Source organism: Sinohyriopsis cumingii, chromosome 1 (genome assembly GCF_028554795.1).
Source record: "Sinohyriopsis cumingii isolate HCF-2022 chromosome 1, ASM2855479v2, whole genome shotgun sequence".
NCBI classification, from domain to species: Eukaryota; Metazoa; Mollusca; class Bivalvia; order Unionida; family Unionidae; genus Sinohyriopsis; species Sinohyriopsis cumingii.
The window spans coordinates 13186000-13207547 of NC_142961.1; the positions used below are offsets into that span (position 1 = coordinate 13186000).

The window sequence follows — 21548 nt, forward strand, 5'->3', positions numbered from 1 at the left end:
AGGTATTTATTTGCATTTTCTTTACATGCACTAATGCAATCCCTATATGACAAAAATAAACTGTATGAAATCATGCATTAGTTTCACATTATCCAGAGTACAGAGGAAGTTCTTATCCATGATCTTTTATCCTCAAAGTATTATCAAGTATTACACACAGATAACAATAATAGCAATCAAAGTATTATCAAGTATTACACACACATAACAATGATAGCAATCAAAGTATTATCAAGTATTACACACAGATAACAATAATAGCAATCAAAGTATTATCAAGTATTACACACACATAACAGTGATAGCAATCAAAGTATTATCAAGTTTTACACACAGATAACAGTAATAGCAATCAAAGTATTATCAAGTATTACACACACATAACAATGATAGCAATCAAAGTATTATTAAGTATTACACACAGATAACAATGACAGCAATCAACGTATTATCAAGTATTACACACAGATAACAATGATAGCAATCAAAGTATTATCAAGTATTACACACAGATAACAATGATAGCAATCAAAGTATTGTCAAGTATTACACACAAATAACGATAATAGCAATCATTAAATATGGGTCAAGGTTGATAAATTACAACAAATTCAAAGTAGAATTAATTCTCGATTAAACTTTTCTGATGATTGTCAGTTGTTAATGCAGCTATCTTGGGAGGGAGGGAGAGGCAGTGGAATACAGAAATCTTATCTAGACCTCTGTACTTGATATATTTATTGCATGAAATTCTATATTATAGATTGAGTTTGTTCACAATTATATCATTGAATTTTTGTCCCTTTCAGAATAATACCTACGTACTGTACATTAACATGACATCAGCTGTAGACTTTGTCACATGGAAACAACTAGCAAAGGTAACACAGAATCAGTCTGAAAGAAAGCAATACTAACTCAATGTCAGATGGAACATATTTGGTTTACACAACTTAATCGTATCTTTACCTTTTGGGATTAGAACAAAAGAACCAAAACACAAAATCCTTCTTTTCTCAACTGTCTTTAAATTGTGACAATTATTGTATATTGTATTGTCAGTATATTCATTATGGGTCATTTTTAACATGCCATTTATGCCTTGATTGTGCTAGGAAGTGGTGCTATTGATGTTGCTTGTCTGGTGGCAGCTACAGCAGTAGGAACAATGCTCTTGTCACCACCATTGTTAAGACTTAAAGTTTTGTGTTAAAGATTTTGTTATATACAATCAAACCTCTCTTTATGGTCACATTGATTGTATTATGCACTTTATCAGTGTCCTTAAATCAGAATTGTTCTTAAATAAATCTCTGTTAAGAAACCACCCATTTCAAGATGTTCATTTGCTTGCTTGCTTCACATGACTGTCTAAGACAGGTTTAACTGTGTAAAGTGAGTTACACCACATCACAGTTCACAGTAAAACACTGACCTTTAAGGGATTTCAGTCCTTTCATGTCTGTGTCATAGTATCCATTATCTTTACCAAATATAGTTTGTATTACTGACAAGATGACCAGCATTAGTAAAATTAATAAAATTAATAAGTTTAGAGCCACTTGCCTTTCAGGTCAAGGGAGGCAACTCAGAATTATGTAAATGGTTATAAAGTAGGTTATAACATATAGTTATCTCCCTTGGAAATTTCACTGGTGGTAATATTTGAAACAATGGTAGAAAGTGATTTTAAAAGGAAATCACTACAGCAGTTCTTCAAATAATGCTTCAGCCATTAATTTAACTTTTCAGATGTTGTATAAATAAAAGAAAATTTGCAATAATATCCAGATTACTTGGAGCAGTTTCATTATATCAGTAAAACAGATTGTGCATAGCAGTATCTTTGGAGTTATGTTCTTTCATCTGATCTTATGTTTCTTCAATCATCCAAGTCGCTGGTATTCTCAATACTTTGATTATTTTCTGTAATTTTAAGGAATATTTGTGAGTTACAAGTTTGGCTTACTCTCTTACCTTTAAAGAATGCCAAACCAATTTCTCACACTACTGCTCGACATTGCCAAGATTGCACCTGCTTACTATCAAGTCCAACTCACTGAATGGAATATTACCCTCTCACTGGCCAAAGGAAAATGCTGTGCTAAACCTATCAACAACTTATTTTTGTATTATTATATAGTACATATATGACTGATCATTAAATTGGAAACAACGATACGAACCCCTGTGTTCATCATTAGACCTTCATCTAATTTCGTTATTTTCTGTTTATAGTATGTACATGAAATAGTTTCAAGAAAACAGACAGGTTTCTTGCATGTGAAACCACATGTCACAGATTCATTCTATTTTGATACCACATATGTAGCAGACCAGTCTAAACTGAAAATAAATAATGCTAGATATCATAAGAAAAATACCTTATCAATGTGAATGATGGATGTTTTATGCCTGAAAATTGTTAGAGGAGATGGATTTTGTTAAACTTAAAAACATGATGCATCCAAAAAAGGACAAGTCAATAACACTTTAAAAATCTGAACTAAGAATTCAACAGTGTTTTCAAAAAACAGTCATCATTTATGGACTTTACAAATATTCGCAAAAATTACTGTAGACATGTAGACTAGTTATAGTGAGCGTTATGCATAAATAATTTATCAATTTTTTGTCTATACTCTTGTACTAACTACTAATCCACATGGATTTAGGTGATTTGTGACCAAAAATTTAACTGCAGATCCAGGTAAGTAGCAGAAATTAATGTACATTTTTCATATGGTTTTCTGTAGTTATGGAATGTGATTTATAGATTGCTCTTTTTATGGTCAGATTTTGCTTTTTTGGCCATTTATATTAGTAATAATTATGCTTATACCTCTCTTGGGGGTTGGCATATATGAACCTACAACCTACAACAAAGCAGTTCGGGTTCACATTTAATATAATTTTCTTTTGACCAGGTACCAAGGTAACCGATCATTAGGATCAATAGGTACCAAGTAGAAATTTCCAAAAAATTTGACATTTCTAATGTATCTGTTGTCTGACCATTGTACTTTAGTTGTTTTATATTAGATCAGACTTTCATCCTTTGTTTGCACTTACACTGTATATATTTTTTTGAATTACAGTGCTACCACTTGTGGGATTTAGATGTCAGAGGCTTTCATAAGGTAAGCATGTAAAACATATTTACGTTTTTCACATTATACCAGGAGAGATCAAGTTTAAGATACACAATAATTTTTAGAGACAGAATATGTGCAAAATACATAAACTACACAATTTCCAGTGAATAGGTCTGAAATCTAAACATTTTATTAAATGAGTTTATTTCCATGGTGATTCCACATTGTGTTTGAACTTAACTGAGAAGTCCCTCAGTGCTTTGGTAAGAGGGAAATGACTATTTAAACGGGTTTCCTATATTTTCAGTGCTAAATCAGAAATTTAATAAAAGGTGAATGTAGGTCCTTCACAATTTGAACTGATTGTAGAAATTACACTTTTAAATAATGTTTGGATGTAAGTTCCTAAAATATGCATTTGAATTGCAAATTGTTTTCACTGAAAGAATCTGAAGCTTTGTCAACAGTTGTTGCATTAGTTTGATTTAATGATTCTTTTACTGGTATTTGTAAACTTCATAAATTGGAGTAAGATATTTGAAAGCAAAATTGAAAGTTAAATTTTGACAAAATATCTTATGGAGTTATTTTCTATTATTATTTTTCACTAAAATTCCGGACAGTTTTGGTGGCAGTTTTACTTCCAGATTTATTTGCTGGTATTTTTAAGCTTCATATTCCAGAATAAGATGTTTATAAATAAAAGCTGAAATAAACTTTTCACCAGAGTATGTTTTGGGGCTATTTTCTGTTGTTGTTTTATTTGTAGTTAGGAAAATATATTTCACAAAGCTGACATAACTGGTTGTTTTCATTGCAATGTAACCAGATATCTTTTGTTTGTTAAATACTATATTATTTTTGCTTTAATGTTAAACTGAAGTCTTGACTAATGTCGTCATTATGAAGTCTTGACCAATGTTGTCATTATGAAGTCTTGACTAATGTCGTCATTATGAAGTCTTGACCAATGTTGTCATTATGAAGTCTTGACTAATGTCGTCATTATGAAGTCTTGACCAATGTCGTCATTATGAAGTCTTGACTAATGTCGTCATTATGAAGTCTTGACCAATGTCGTCATTATGAAGTCTTGACTAATGTCGTCATTATGAAGTCTTGACCAATGTCGTCATTATGAAGTCTTGACTAATGTCGTCATTATGAAGTCTTGACCAATGTCGTCATTATGAAGTCTTGACTAATGTCGTCATTATGAAGTCTTGACCAATGTCGTCATTATGAAGTCTTGACCAATGTCGTCATTATGAAGTCTTGACTAATGTCGTCATTATGAAGTCTTGACTAATGTCGTCAATGTTTCTGCTTGCCCATGATAGAATTGTTTGCTGTCCATGACATTGAATTTAAAAATGATAATGGTTGTTTTGATGATTATGAATATAGTGCAGCTGAAGATACTGGTATGGTAGCCCCTTTGATAATTGGATTGATGTTTGATGAAGTTAATGATGATGGTAGCCCCTTTAATAATTGGATTGATGTTTAGTAAAGAAGATACTGATGATGGTACCCCTTGGATAATTGGATTGATGTTTAAAAAAGAAGATACTGATGATGGTAGCCCCTCCGATAATTGGATTGATGTTTAGTAAAGAAGTTACTGATGATGGTAGCCCCTTTGATAATTGGATTGATGTTTAGTAAAGAAGTTACTGATGATGGTACCCCTTTGACAATTGGATTGATGTTTAAAAAAAGAAGATACTGATGATGGTACCCCTTTGGTAATTGGATTGATGTTTAAAAAAGAAGATACTGATGATGGTAGCCCCTCTGATAATTGGATTGATGTTTAGTAAAGAAGTTACTGATGATGGTAGCCCCTTTGATAATTGGATTGATGTTTAGTAAAGAAGATACTGATGATGGTAGCCCCTTTGGTAATAGGACTGATGTTTAAAAAAGAAGATACTGATGATTGTAGCCCCTTTGATAATTGGATTGATGTTTAATGAAGAAGATACTGATGATGGTACCCCTTTGGTAATTGGATTGATGTTTAAAAAAGAAGATACTGATGATGGTAGCCCCTTTGATAATTGGATTGATGTTTAAAAAAGAAGATGCTGATGATGGTAGCCCCTTTGGTAATAGGACTGATGTTTAAAAAAGAAGATACTGATGATTGTAGCCCCTTTGATAATTGGATTGATGTTTAATGAAGAAGATACTGATGATGGTACCCCTTTGGTAATTGGATTGATGTTTAAAAAAGAAGATACTGATGATGGTAGCCCCTTTAATAATTGGATTGATGTTTAAAAAAGAAAGTTACTGATGATGGCAGCCCCTTTGGTAATTGGATTGATGATAAATAAAGAAGTTACTAATGATTGTAGCCCCTTTGATAATTTGATTGATATTTAATAAAGAAGGTACTGATGATGGTAGCCCCTTTAATAATTGGACTGATGTTTAAAAAGAAAGTTAATGATGATGGTAGCCCCTTTGATAATTGGATTGATGTTAAATAAAGAAGTTACTAATGATTGTAGCCCCTTTGATAAATGGATTGATGTTTAATGAAGAAGTTACTGATGATGGTAACACCTTTGATAATTGGACTGATGTTAAATAAAGAAGTTACTAATGATTGTAGCCCCTTTGATAAATGGATTGATGTTTAATGAAGAAGATACTGATGATGGTAGCCCCTTTGATAATTTGATTGATGGAGATTGTTTCAAAAAAGAAGGATTAAATTTCACAGGAAAACCAGCTCTGACTTGTGAAATTAATTGCCCAGATTTTCCTCTTGAATATTTAAATTTACTAATTAAATATGATGATATTTAAGAGATTGCCCATCAGATAAACTTATATGCCAATCAGTTCATCTAGCCAAGAAAGAATTTACCATAACCCTTCTCTCCAGATTAAGAAAACAAAGGAACCAATTTTTTCTCGCTTATAAGTCAAGTCAAACTGCAGACAACAAAGATCCTGGTCTGCCATAGCATAATGCACCTGCAGATCAGGGTCTGTTTTGTCTGTTCTACTGATTACTCCTGACAAACTGCACAGACCCAGATCTGCTGGTGCATTATGCAATAGTAGATCTGGGTTTGTGCATATTGTAACTGGACTTGACTTGTTAGCAACTATAATAAGTACACATCAGATGCTGAGATCATTAAGTTTCTTGCCATGTTTATTGCTATGGTTACAGTGTTACTTACAGGTACACAGTTTTTCCCTTGTTGAATGTCAAGACCATTTTCTAAACATTTTGTCAATCTTTCATTTAAAAAATAACACAAGATATGTTGAAAAAGGTTAGTGAGAGTTGTGTATGACCTGCTTTACAAGCATTAGTTATTTTATCAAACTTCAAGGTGGAATATAAACATTTTTGTTGAAGTTTATTTTAATCCTCCATATCTGAATACCATATATTATGTCTGTCCCTCTTCCCCCTCGAAGAACAGGGTGAATGACATGTTGCTTTTGTGATGTCCATCCATTGTCTGTCCTTAACACTTTCTCTTTAGAAAGATTGCTCAAAAACTAATTTGCTTGTTTTAGAATGTTGTCACACAAACTGAACCTAAATCAAGGGATGTAATCTATTCATTACTTTGCAGATTCTAACTGATGTGGGATGTGATTTGGATTTTTAACATAGCTTTAACAATTTTTCAGTCACATCGCTACGATGTCTGCAATGTGGCAGTTTATAGTGATGTCAAGCACTGAGGCATCATGCTGCAGACATGTAGCATGATGTCCCACCCAGTCACATTATTCTGACACCAGGCCAACCAGTCCTAACACTAACCTCTTAATGCTGAGCACCAAGTGAGGCAGCTGTTAGTACCATTTTTGTAAGTCTTTGGTTTGACTCGGTTGGGGATCGAACCCAAGACCTCCCGCATCTGAGGCGGACGCTCTAACCACTAGGCCACTGGAGCAGTGATTCTAACTGATACCTGAGATTTATCTTATAAGGCAGGGGTGCACAACCTTTTTTGGCCAAGGGCCAGATTGCATTTTCTAAGACCACTCAAGGGCCGCAAACACTAATTTCTGTAATTACTGTTCATGGGCCAGATTTCTGTGTTGTTTTAATTTGCCCTGAGGGCCGGACAGAACACATTCGTTGGCTGGATCAGACCCATGGGCCATGGGTTGTGCACCCCTGTTATGAGGGATGTATGTTAGTCATGTATGCTGGACCTTTATCCTCAGTTAAATACCTAAATCACTAGGCACTAATGATTTTGTCCACTACCATTATATCAAAGTTAGTCATAAATGAAAAGAAGGAACCCCAGGACAAAGATGGGGGTTGAGTATGAGAAATTCATCTGGGATGTAGATCTTAAAGATTAAATGGTGACATTAAGACACTGAAGTGATGGAAAGAGTTTCTATAATTTTAACATACCAGCCATAACATGCTTATCCCATCCAAATGTAAACCAGGTTGTTAGGGAAAGGCAAGTTGCAAACTAGTGTAGGAAAGTCAGGGTTCTCTGCCAACACCACCCACTAGAAGATTCAAATCACAATAACTTGAGAGTCTTGTAGGAGGACATTATTGTCCAGCAAACTCCAACCAAGGCACCAGAATGAGGTCAAAGATGTGGTTTATGTAGACCTGTGAAGAGAGACATGCATGCAGCTGCTGGGTTAAGATACAACAGTAACTGCCTTTCTATTTCAAACCAAAAATGTATTTCCTATGAATGGCAGCATTTTGGGGATCTCTAATGAGAACATTAGATTTTTTCTGTACTGTTCAGTACAATTTGCCCATAAATTACTTACTATTAACTATTATTTCAGAGCATGTGGCGGCAATTTTTAAAAGGAAACCATTTTATTATTGTGGGAGTCCCAGCATCTCCATATTCGTAAGTAATGTTGTCAGATTTATTAATGGACTTTGAAATAGGATAGAACCATCATCATTAAGCCATGAATACTCAGAATGGACAATTTTTAGTTCAACTGGTTGTAGATGAGAGGAGCTTTTGGGATGGCTTTTTGTCTGTTGTTCATCTGTTCATTGACGTTAAGTTTGTTATTGCTTCTCCTTTGAAACTATTCCAAGGATTACCATATAATTTGACACATTCATCCTGTACCTTAATTGGTCCTAAATAAAAATGGTGCCACTTGGACAGACAGTGTCAATTTTAAAAATATGCTTATTGCTACTCCTCTTTAGTGGAGATTCATACTGACCACAAGACTTCTTATGTTGTCTAGTTGACCCTAAATCAAAATGATACTGTTTTAATGCCCAATATGGCAACCATAGCAGCCAGCAGCCATCTTGAAAATCTTTATATAACTGCTTCTGAACAGAAAGTCATATTGGTATGAGGTTTCCACCACAAGACATCTTATGTTGCCCAATTGGGCTAACACAAATGGTACTGATATAATGCCCGATATAATGCCCAGTTGAGCTAATACAAAAGATACTGATATGATGCCCAATTGGGCTAATACAAATGGTACTGATATAATGCACAATTGGGCTAATACAAATGGTACTGATATGATGCCCAATTTAGGGCCAATACAAAAGATACTGATATGATACATTGGCCTGTTTCAACATTTTTAAAGGTCATGGATTAACACAAGAATTTGAGATGAATAATCTCAGTGCATTTTTCAGTATGGCAGACATTACAAAATACCAAATGAACCACTTTTCTTATTAGCTTCATATTAAATTTTCATCATCTTCACAGGTTATATAGGTTTAAAAAAAATTTAATTTGAAAAAAGATCACCTGGCAATCACTTTTAAGCTTGACTTTGCTTTAAACCCATGTGTCTTTTCTGCTATGTAACTTCTTTGCCAGCCTATAAGACGATACTTTATGACCAGAAATTCTTAGCTTCGTCTTATACTCTGAATAAACTTATATATATATATGGATTATGTCATCCGATTCATTTCATCATATGTCATTTTTCAAATGGAAAAAAATATTCTCCAATAAGTACAAAAAATAATGTGTAAAATGTATTTCATTTTAGGGAAGAGATCATGTATGAAAAATATAGGACCCCACATTGTTTAAATTTGATTACAAATATGCACATTAGAATTGGCAATTTAGAAGATGGAAAACCATGACAAATATTAGATATTCCATCACATTTTTCTTCTTGCACTCATGATCAAATGAAAATTATGCCCCATTATGAGAAAAAAAGAGAGAGAGAAATGTCCTGACAGCTGTAATCCATATTGTTTATTTAACATGATGATTGATCTTACTCATGTACAAGTCAAGATTGGGCAGACCAGATCAGTGAGGCAACCAATAGGGAAATGAGGCTACTTTAGGGTATTATGAATATGGTACCATATAATGAAAGGAAATGCTGGTTATTCAAGTAAATTTCTCAACCAGTGACATTTTTTGAACTTGCCAATAGAACTGTCAGCAATTTAAAGTATGAGCAAAGATCAAAAACAATTGCCGCCTAAGAACAGGAGGAGTACATGCACTTAAAAAAAATAATCTTATTTGTTGGGAATGGAGAGGTTGTTGTACTTCCAAAGAAAATTAGACATCATGCTAAATGGTAATTCTTGGGATTTAACCTAAATGGAGTTTATAAGGATATAATACTGTGAATATTTAAACTCTGAAAAAGTATGGTATGTATTTTCATGATTTGCATCTACTATTTCATTTATTAAACTCTCTTTGACAACATCTTGAGCTAAACAGGGGCAGTAAGGTAAACAAATCATGAAGAGCTGAAATCTCTCTATCTCTCTCTCTCTCTCTCTCTCTCTCTCTCTCTCTGTCATCAGGCTATAATATTTTATTTTGACCACAAGGTGCAAGAAGAAAAATGTGATGGAATACTTCTCTCTCTCTCTCTCTCTCTCTCTCTCTCTCTCTCTCTCTCTCTCTTCAAAAAGAACTGTGGAAAATGCATTTTAGCACTAATGATCCAGTTTCCTGTATGCTCGTAATCTGAAATAGTATACAGTCACATCTTTAATATTTATGAAACCGTAAGTTACTATATAGTTTAATTCCACACAGCATCACAAATTTTATCGTATCTATAATTCTATACATTTTAAGGTCTCCATCATTACATGTAGTTAAAAGTACTTAATGCATTTAAAATACTTCATGTGAAACAAATTAGGTAGTTTTAGTTACATTTAATGATCCTGACCTGAAAGGTTACTGTACATAGGATAAAATTTGTGATGATATGTGGAAAGAAGTAAAATATACAAAGCCAAGTTATTGATCTGGCTTCATCTTAAACTCAGCATCGATTTATATATTGATAAAGGATTGAAAATTTGTCTCAATTTGATTTATTGAATTGGCCTCAACTTATACCCTGAATCAACTTAAAGGCCAGCAAATAAGGTAGCGAATTCACATGGACAAGTAGCAGACACTTACATTTCAAAGAATGTAAAATATATATATATACACACTCAAGCTTTGTCTATCAATGTATGTGTGTGTGTGTGTGTGTGTGTTTGTATATATGTCTCTGTGTCTATCAAGTCTGTAGATTTAGTGAGTGTATGAGTTTAATAATTTCATGTGATATTAAAATTCAGATTACCATGACTTTCAAAAACATGGATTTTTGCGAAAATAAATGATAATTTGGTGCTAGTTTGGCTTTTAATGGCACTTTCACTGCAATATTTGCTCAAAAAATGATCATATGGAAATATGACAGTAAGTTGAATATCATACTGTGGTTTGGAAGAACATTCCTTTAGTTCATGATTGATTGATTGATTGATTGATGGTTGATTGATTGTGGATTTGATGGAACACCAGCACTGTAAAGCTAGTTAGCGCAAGAAAGATTCTATAATAAAATAGCCTGTATCAGAAATATTTATTACCAATGAGCGATATCAATACAATAACACAATGATTATATGATGAAAGTGTATGAAGGCTCCCAATCAATGGTGAATGTAACCTTTAGTTCAGATGAGTGAATGGTTTAGATAATTAGATAATGGGCATTTTTTTGAAGCTGAATATTTCATACATTTGTTCTTTACTTCTTATAGAGATCTGAAACCCAAGGACATAACACCTGTATACTTAGAGGAGAAAAAGAGTGTTGTAAAGATTTAGAGCATGAATAATTCAATATTTCAAGGGAGGTAACACAGAAGCAATCTATTGTGCTAAAGTTGAATTGTTTCCCATGGAATGTGAAGACTGGCGATGACATCTTCCTGTTGAACATAGTAGCCAGGACATAGAAAATGAATTTACTTTGCCGAGTTGTACAAAAATGTGACCTAAATATAGTTCCAATATTAATCATATGAATTATATTGTACTAAGTGGTTGTTCATTATGTGTAATTTATAAATTCAAAGTAAAAGAGTATTTGGAACAGTTTACAATGAATTAAATGGATGAAGAAATCCTTTTACCAAAAATAATTTGTTCAGCTTTATCTGACTTAGTTACTTAAATCAAGATGGATATTCTTGCTTATTCAGGTAATATACTTTGAATCTTCTTCACTTTTCTCTGCTGTTATCATAATTAAGATACTTGCTACATTTTTATACTTTTTCATTAAAATTATAAATGTAATTTTAATTTTTAAGAGCCGCAGGTAATTTATAATTTTCAAAGTTTTGTTCAAGTCTCTTTTTGTCTTGCCCTCCATGTCAGAACTTATCCATGTACATGTCAGTAATTCCATCCAAACACACCAATAAAATGATGTGTTCAACAAAAAGAGGGTATCATGCTATTTCTTAGAATCTCTTTTATTTTGGTTACAGATTCAATCAAACAATGCATTAAAATCACAATAATCCAAACATGAATCAATTGAATGCTTGATATCACTCAAATGACTTGATCATAGAAGCCTTCTCCTTTTTGCAACTGTAAAACTTCAAAAATCTTACTCAAATAAAAATAGGCACTCAGCACATAAAGATTATAAAGTTCAGGTGCATACGAAACATATGAAGGTGAGGAGTCACAGTGGCTCAGTGGTTAGAATGCTAGACTTACAGCTGAAAAGGTGTGTTTTAGAATCCTGCCTTGGATAAAGCTAGCATGGTGTATCGTATCTTCATGGGGCCTTAGTGGCCAAGTGGTCTGAAGTGCTAACTGTTACAGATTACTGCCATCTCACCTCTGTCTGCATGGGTTTGAGTCTCGGGCTCGGCCAATGTGGGTATGTGAGAAAGCTTGCTAGTAGCTTTTCGTGGGTCGGTGGTTCCTTTGGTGGTTTTCCCGGGTTCTTCCTCCACCATTTATACTGGCCACCATGTATAGCCTATCTTGTGCTGAAAAATGGTGTTAAACCCTCTAACAACAACAATGTATCTTTATATAGTTGTAGTATTATACTTTAATAATATTACTCTGAAGCTGAGATCTCACTAAAAGGCATTGCTTATACAGTAATCAGGATACACCTTGTTTAAACAGCATTGTTTATGCAGTAATCATTATACACATTGTTTAAATGACATTGCTTATTCATTAATCAGGATACACCTAGTTTAAACAGCATTGCTTATGCAGTAATCATTATACACCTTGTTTAAATGACTGCTTATGCAGTAATCATTATACACCTTGTTTAAATGGCAATACTTATGCAGTAATCAGGATACACCGGGATTAAATGGCATTGCTTATGCAGTAATCAGGATACACCTGGATTAAATGGCATTGCTTATTCAGTAATCAGGATATACCTGGATTAAATGCATTGCTTATGCAGTAATCAGGATACACTTCGTTTGTCAATTCCTTAAACTTATTATCTTTTAATTGATTAAAATTGATTACTCAGAAAAATGTTAGTGTATGCAGAACTACCCAATGGTTTTAATGTAATAATTGTTTCAATTGAGTACAGTTACATTTAATTCAATATTAACACCAGTATACAGATTTTTTTAACCAAATATTTAGCAGAGAATTGCCTGATATATATTCTTCATCTCCTCCTGTGTGTCACAAAGACACAAACTGTTTTTATTTTATGGCTATATTTTATTTTAATTTTGTACATTTCATGTAGTGTCATAAGCAGCTTTACATCATCCTGATTTAAATAGAACAAACAAAATTGTCAATCTCATTGATATATGTGCCCATAGATTCATACAATTTTATCATCCTGTTTGAAATATGGAACTACAACTGATAATGCTTTATGTTCTGGTGACATTTGGATTTTCCAACCCACTTATTTTTAGTGATGTATCAAATAAAGCTTTGCATTTTTTGGGGGGAATACTTTATTTCCAAATATTTTTAATTGCTATAAATGTAAAACCTGCAGTTAGTTTGGCGAAACAAAGTCAGTAGAACATAACCTCCTGAAACACCTTTTATTTTTTGTCAAAGTTTTATTATAATACAGGTTTTCATAGAACTGAGGCTAATCTCAACATGAAATTCTCTTAAATCACTACAGCTGTATTATGTTTTTTTTAAAACATTTGTGTGAATACATTTTGTGTGATCACAAGGTAAAGGTTTTGCATTTTAATTTGAAGCAGATGTGTTAGTGAAAATCAATATTTGATGGAAAAAGAGATGAAATGAATACATTTGCTATCTAAAATTGTATATGTACCTATATGTGTATTTTTAATTTGTCTACAGATTTTCCTTTCATTTAAATGTAGATGTTAGATGCTTGATTCCATTTGTCAGAAGTAATTGGTATTGTACACCATTCTTATTATTTTTTAAGTGAAAGAATTGATTGTTCTCTGTATATTGAGTATCTAGTCATCATCCAAGATGTACTCACTTACTAACATCTATACTGTCTTTTAAGACAGTTCTGATAACATACTGCATAGACCCAGATTTCCATCACATAATGTGCCCTGGGTCTATGCAGTTATTTTAGGACTAATCAGCAGAACATACTGCATAGACCCAGATCTGCCAGCACAGTATCTGACGGCAGATCAGGGTGTATGTTGTTTACAGTTGGACCTGACTTACAAGTAAGCATATATAGTAGTAAGCTGGGGGTGGGGAATTTGATAAAAACAGTAATGTAGAAGATTACCCAATTTATTCAGATTTTCTAGGCTTTATGGGTGGAGCAGGTTAATAATCAAAGTGATGTATTTCTAGTCAATGATTGTTGAGTTGAGGTTGATCTCTTTATTTCCACTTTTCAGCTAAATATTTTTCATATTGAAAATTGAGTTTGACCTGTATGCTTGCCATCAAAGTCTCTTTATGTATAAAAATATCTAGTTATTTCAGTTTCTTTTACTTATATAGTTTTATTTCATGAAAAGTACTTGGCTGTTAGATGATTTAATCAAATATGTACAATTTGTTGATCAGATTAAAAGATGGGGAAATTAATCTTTTACTTAATTCTCAAGGCATCTTGGGCATGCAATTTTGGAGGACAAAATGATGCTATTTTTGTTTTCTTTATTATATATTGTGTGATAACTTTCCAACTATAATTATTTGTCAGGCCAATATACAGAGAATTGAAATTACAGATCAGCAGACACATTATTTTATGTCCAGACAAATTTAATAGGTTTGTTTTAAGAGACATCAGCAATCTTTATCAGAAATATATACAAGTGTTACATTAATAAATTTCATTCTGTTTATGTGTATACATATGTTTATGTATGTATGAGAGGAGAGAAATTGGAAATTACCTTGCTATAAACTTCAGAAATTGGCATGATTGAACATAATGGTTGAATATAAAAATGACTGATCCAGACTTATGAATTTCAAAATATCTTATATGGTTTACTGTTTCAGGGATTAACATTAGACCTATATCTCCATTACAGGAGTAAAACAAAACAATTGCTTTTAAAAATCACACTTACTCTGCATAAATCCTTTGTCATAGCTAAATTTAAAACTTAATAAATGCTTAATTTAAATGAAAATGGCTATGAAATACAATTTTGAATAGGTTGCACTTTAATTTCAATTCATTATGTCATCTGAAACCTAAAGCATAAATAATGCCTTACTAGCTAATGCAAGTCAAATCCTGTTTGTCTAAAGACCTTGTCTCACTGAACTAATCACTGTACTTGCAGCTGGCTGTGACCTTGAAACTGATTTTTTAATATTTTATAGTTTTACAAAATCTTAATTACAAAGGTTGAACCTATCTGTCTTCTTACATTCAAATATAATGTCAGCTTTGATTTTTGCAGAATACGGTATTTTGTGTCTTGTAGTGATTTAATAAAATTTTTAGTGATTAAAGAAAAAATAAAAGGTTGCAAGGTTGAAATTGATTATTACACCTTCCCATTATAGTTGATGCAAACAAAAATGGCATTATTCTGTCTTTCAATTTATTTTACCCATTATGTTTTTTATATTTCCTAAAATGTTGTCTTTTTCACTGGATTTATACATTGGTTAATCACAAGTTATTTACTGTCATTGCAACATATGGAAACTATTTTTGTGAACCTAGCAACTTGGTGATGCCAAGAAATTTTGTAATCATCATAGTACATATACTGTAAAACATGATGAAACTGATTATTTTGAATTCTGTGTCTGCTTTTCAGAGCATAAAAAATCGTTTAATGTATCAATTTTCATTCAGAATCTGTTCATGTTTTTACTTTGTGTTAAAAAAATGTTGAGCTGGAAAATTGATCCCTTTACCATCACTTTATCAAAAGCCATGGATCTCAGTTGTTTTATTTGCATTTAAGTTTGTGTGATGTTCTACTGATTGCAAGAAAATCAGTCAGTTGTTATACCTTACTGTGTTTAGTATGAAAAGAACAATGTTAAGTCAAACACAGTAATGGAGACATAATTCCTCAGCTTCATTTGTTGGACTATTTCAGTAGCATTATCCTTGAGAAAAAAGCAAAATAATAATTTTGTGTGATTGATGGAAGTTACATGAGAGGCAGATCAGCTATTTTCTCTCATCTGGAACATTGTATTTTGCACTATTAAGCTTATGGAGTTCCTGGTGTTTGATTTTAGCTCTACTGGTCATAGATCAGAAGAGTTTATAATAAGGTATGTTGTCCAGCATACATCCATCCATTAGCACCAGGTTTATTTTAAACTACTCCTCCTAAACTTAATTGACGATTATCATGAAACTTGACACACATTCATCCCATGGTCTAGTTGGTCCTAAATGAAAATGGTGCCACTTGGACATCCAATATGGCTGCCACAGTAATCATCTTGACATTATTGTTCTTTCTATTCCTCCTGAGTGAGTGGTCAAATCAGTATGGGTTTTTACTAAAAGACTTCTTATGACATCTAGTTGGTCCTAAATGAAAATGGGTGTTACTTGGACATCTGGTATGGCTACCACAGTGGTTATCATAAAACCCTCATTATCACTACTTCTCCTGAATGGAAATGTATACTGACAAGTTTTCACCCAAAGACTTCTTGTGACATCTAGTTGGTCCTAAATAAAAATGGTGCCAATCTGGCCACCACAATAGCCATCTTTAAATAGTTATCACTGCTTCTCTTGAATGAAGAGTAATATTGCCATGGGGTTTTCACCAGGAGACTTCTTATGATGTCTAATTGGTTCTAAATGAAAATGTTGCTGCTCAGATTTCCAATATGACCACCACAGTGGCCATCTAGAAAACCTTGTTATCACTAGTCCATAATAAATGGGTATTACAATATGAGGTTTTCGCCTAAAGACATGTTATGATAATTAGTTACATGTAAATGAAAATGGTGCCTATCTGACTTCCAGTATGGCCACACCAGTAACCATCTTAAAAATCTTGTTATCACTACTTCTCCTAGATGGCAGTTCATATCAGTATTGTGCTCAAAAGACTTCATTTGGTAACATGTTCCATCAAACTTACCTGAAAAAGTTTGGAAAACTTTAGATATATATATATATATTTGAGTTGTTTGTAAGAAGTGTAATAAATGAAATATTAGAGTTTGGACATTGATTTGAGTTGTTTGTAAGAAGTGCAATAAACAAAATATTAGACATTGCTTTAAACTTCATTTAATGTGTCATAACTAATATTGAATATGCATGTACGAAATATTGCTTTTTAAAAATAAATAAAATGCTTGTTTTTATAAATATCAAACATCTTCTGTCATTTGATAAAATGCAGTAGTTATATTAGTTTCAAATATTCTGAGCATTTGTATCAGCATAATGTTTAAAAGCTTTTTATAACTTTTGTTTTTTTAAAATATCATGCCTTTAAAATATCATGCTAGTGACTGCCAACACTAGCAGTAAAAAAATATTCGCACAGTGACATTACCTGTAAGGTATCTGAAAGGTCTAAGCCATGAAATTGTGAATACAACAATAAAAACTAGTTATTCATTTTTATTTTTTTTAAGTAGATAATATAGCTAAAGGGTTCACCAGCTGCGTTATGATCGTGGTAAGTCTAATAAGAAAAATAATGTTTTGTGTTGACTAATTTTTAGTTCAAGAGCACACAGGTTGTCTGGTGGCCCAGATCATTGAGACTTGTTGGACAATAATTTCCAGACTCAACCATGCCCTACTTGTGCCTACATAAAGGACAATTAACAATAATTTCCAAACTCAACCATGCCCTACTTGTGCCTACATAAAGGACGATTAACAATAATTTCCAGACTCAACCATACCCTACTTGTGCCTACATAAAGAACGATTAACAATAATTTCCAGACTCAACCATGCCCTATTTGTGCCTACATAAAGGACGATTAACAATAATTTCCAGACTCAACCATGCCCTACTTGTGCCTACATAAAGGACGATTAACAATAATTTCCAGACTCAACCATGCCCTACTTGTGCCTACATAAAGGATGATTAACAATAATTTCCAGACTCAACCATGCCCTACTTGTGCCTACATAAAGGACAATTAACAATAATTTCCAGACTCAACCATGCCCTACTTGTGCCTACATAAAGGACATTTAAACAAAGGAAAGACGTGTTCTTCATTTTACTCTTGTTATCTTTTGTATTTCTCAAAAATCAGTGATATTTTTCATGAATTTATTACACACATGCACGTAGTTGACATTTATCAGTGATATTTGTCAGTGAATTTATTACATGCATGCACATTGTTGACATTTATCAGTTATATTTGTCAGTGAATTTATTACATGCATGCACATTGTTGACATTTATCAGTGATATTTATCAGTGAATTTATTACATGCATGCATATAGTTGACATTTATCAGTGATATTTGTCATGAATTTATTACACACATGCACATAGTTGACATTTATCAGTGATATTTGTCAGTGAATTTATTACATGCATGCACATTGTTGACATTTATCAGTGATATTTGTCAGTGAATTTATTACATGCATGCACATAGTTGACATTTATGAGAGATATTTGTCAATGAACTTACTAAATACATGCTGTTGTTGTTGTTGTTGTTGTTGTTGTGGGGTTTAACGCCATTTTTCAGCACACGATAGGCTATATATGGCGGCCAGTATTAATGGTGGAGGAAGAACCCGGGAAAACCCCAGAAAGAACCACCGACCCACGAGAAGCTACTGGCATGCTTTCTCACATACCTACATTGGCTGAATCTGAGACTCGAACCGGCGCAGAGGTGAGATGGCAGTGATCCGTAACGGAGAACGCTTTAGACCACTCGGCCACTCGGGGCCCCACTAAATACATGCAGACAGTTGACAATCTATTGTGATTTACTTTGTGTTTGTACATATATGCTTGATGCCTTACCAAGTAAATGAATATAAGGTATTTACATTTCAAAGTTGACTGAAGAGCCAAGTTGTGTTTGCTTTAAATAAAAAATATATTTTATCAAGCTAAATTATATTTGATATTGTATATAAATATTGACTTGTACCAGCTAAAGTATTTATATAATTCTAATCGTAAGGATGCACATACTATGAATTCCTAAAAATTGCTGTACGTAATTTTGTGAATCAATTTGCCATTTTATAAGGTTGATTTGTGACAACCTCATATTGTGGGTGACAAATATGCTGTATTGCAGTTAATGTAATAAATGTCTTGTTATTGTTTCTCCCATCAAAGAAAAAATTGAATTTTCGTGATCTTCTGGCATGTATTAAGAGGTTATTGTACAGTGAACTGTACATTATGGACTTTTAGTGTATATTTCTTACATTGTATTCAAAAACATGTATTAGATGAGATACTGAAGACATCAAGTCAAATGCAGTTTTATCAGCACAACATGAGAATTATATTAGTTGAGCTGTTGATTCTTGTTTTGCATTTTCCTCCTTTAATTGTATTGCTGACCCTTGAATAAGCAAGATACAGATAAGTGTTAAAAGTCACACTTATTCCAACAAATTTCAGATCATAAGATTAACAATCCTTATTGTTAAATATGTTTAAAAGTAAAAAGGGTAAACATTAATACTTACCACAGATACAATACATTAATTTTTATTATGAAACACTTCTTGTCTTTTTAGATGTTGTTTGTTACAGAATAGACATGTACATGCCCTTTGTTGTCAAAGTAAATCAAACACTTCTTGTCTTTTTAGATGTTGTTTGTTACAGAATAGACATGTACATGCCCTTTGTTGTCAAAGTAAATCAAGAAATGTGCATAAGAAAGATCTTTTTGGGGAGATTTTTTTTCCCTTCTAAATATGAAAACCGTGTTATGTATATTTAAAATATTTGTAAAGCTTAACCATCGTATGAACTTGGGAATAGCAGTTCTAGCAAGGGAAATAACTATAGGAATCAAGCAACAGCATTTACCACCATTTTGTACACTATTAGTTTTGATAATCAAGTTACATTCCAGTAGATGCTTCCAATAAAGTCACTAGCAGATGAAATTCTGCCCATTTTACCAGGATGATGGGCAACCAGGCAGTTTCTCCTATATGCAATCACCAAAATTTACAATTTTTAAAAAGGCACACTGAAGCAACGTCAAATTATAAATCACAAATATAGATACTAACAGAAAGCCTGATTTGCATTCTGTTTATATATGTATTTTTTTTTAAAAAGTGTTTTGAGATTCAATTAATCTATTTCAGCTTCCAAATACCATATAAACTCAAAGATAAATCTGCCAGCAGACCAAAAATATAGCTGCTGATGATATCATTCGGGAACTATCTATACAGCCTGTGCTAGTTAGATTAATAAGGCTAGGTGAAATTTCAGTATGGTGTTTTGTCCATGCTACAGACTGTGTGTCAACAATTCGTTTTAAATCTACATTCACAAAAATATGGAAAGTCTATGGTATATCCCATGGTGTCATAGTTGTCAGCATTTTCTCAAGCACTGTTGCTTGTACAGTCATGAAATTTGATATAGGCATACAATCTAATAAGCATTACTCGATGATAGCAAAATGGGTTTCTGTGACCCACTTGATGCTATGTTTTCTGATTGACTATGCTTGTAACAGTCTACATTTCTCTTTTTTTAATAGATATTTACGCAACATGCTCTGTTGAAAGAGAAGCAACACCATTTTCGAGCACTATAAAATCATTACATTTTACATTTGATTTTCATGTATTCAGTAATTGTTGTGTTTGCACGCAAAACAGTGGCAACTTCTTGTTTGCAATAATCATGTATGACTTATTCACAAGAATAATATGCAAATGCAGTTACAGAGCAAATGTTACAAAAATTGTACGCATGTGATTTACAGTACATCTATTTTCAAATGGCAAGACTTGCAGCACTTCTAAAACTGTGCATATAATTAAATTTTAATGAAACTTGCTTTTGAGGTCAGAAACAGGAGTAACTCAGGTATGATCATTAATTTAGCAAACTTTGCTCATCTGAGTGTAAATTATTCAATGTGGCACAAAATGATTTGTTATACTTGAAGAGAAAAGTATACTTATGTATACATTTTGGTACAAATTTAATGTCAGCCTCTATCATGAAAAGTACTTGTATAAGAAATTCTTGTTTCTAGTGATTTATCAATATACAATGTAATTTATATGTTAAACTATATGCATATTTTACATTTTGGAAATAAAGATTGTTTAAACCTTGAAAATTTCATTTGAGTTCCAATTCACACAAAAATCTTTGTACTAAAAAACCTGTAACAGACAGTCTTAGCACTCACTAATTTTTAGCTGTACAGCAAAGAAAACTTATGCCCTTTATTACTCCGTTGTTTGTGGTCTGCCCATCATCTGTACGTCATGCTTATATTATCAAGATCTCAGACAAATTCAGTAGAGAGATTCATCTATATTAATGAGATGGTCTTGCATTTGATTGACTGAGATGGTTACCACTCTGGAGCTGATACATGTATATGCATATATCTTCAAGCACTTGGACAAGTCCATGCATATTAACGAAATGATCCAATGGACTGAGCATGTTACCACTCTGGAAGTCATATTTTTTTCCAGTTATTATCAGA

General features: G+C 32.8%; 1 protein-coding gene across 1 annotated transcript in view; it reads left to right on the forward strand.

Moving 5' to 3' along the window:
- LOC149806429 (protein O-linked-mannose beta-1,2-N-acetylglucosaminyltransferase 1-like) overlaps positions 1–21170 on the forward strand; it is a 139280-nt gene extending 118110 nt beyond the window's left edge. Inside the window, exons 18-21 of the mRNA XM_089953156.1 lie at positions 810–881; positions 3099–3140; positions 7908–7975; positions 11161–21170. Of these exons, the coding sequence (XP_089809282.1) occupies positions 810–881; positions 3099–3140; positions 7908–7975; positions 11161–11227 (249 nt within the window). The 3' untranslated portion in view covers positions 11228–21170. The remainder of the gene's footprint in view (positions 1–809; positions 882–3098; positions 3141–7907; positions 7976–11160) is intronic.
- The last annotated feature ends 378 nt before the right edge of the window (positions 21171–21548 follow it).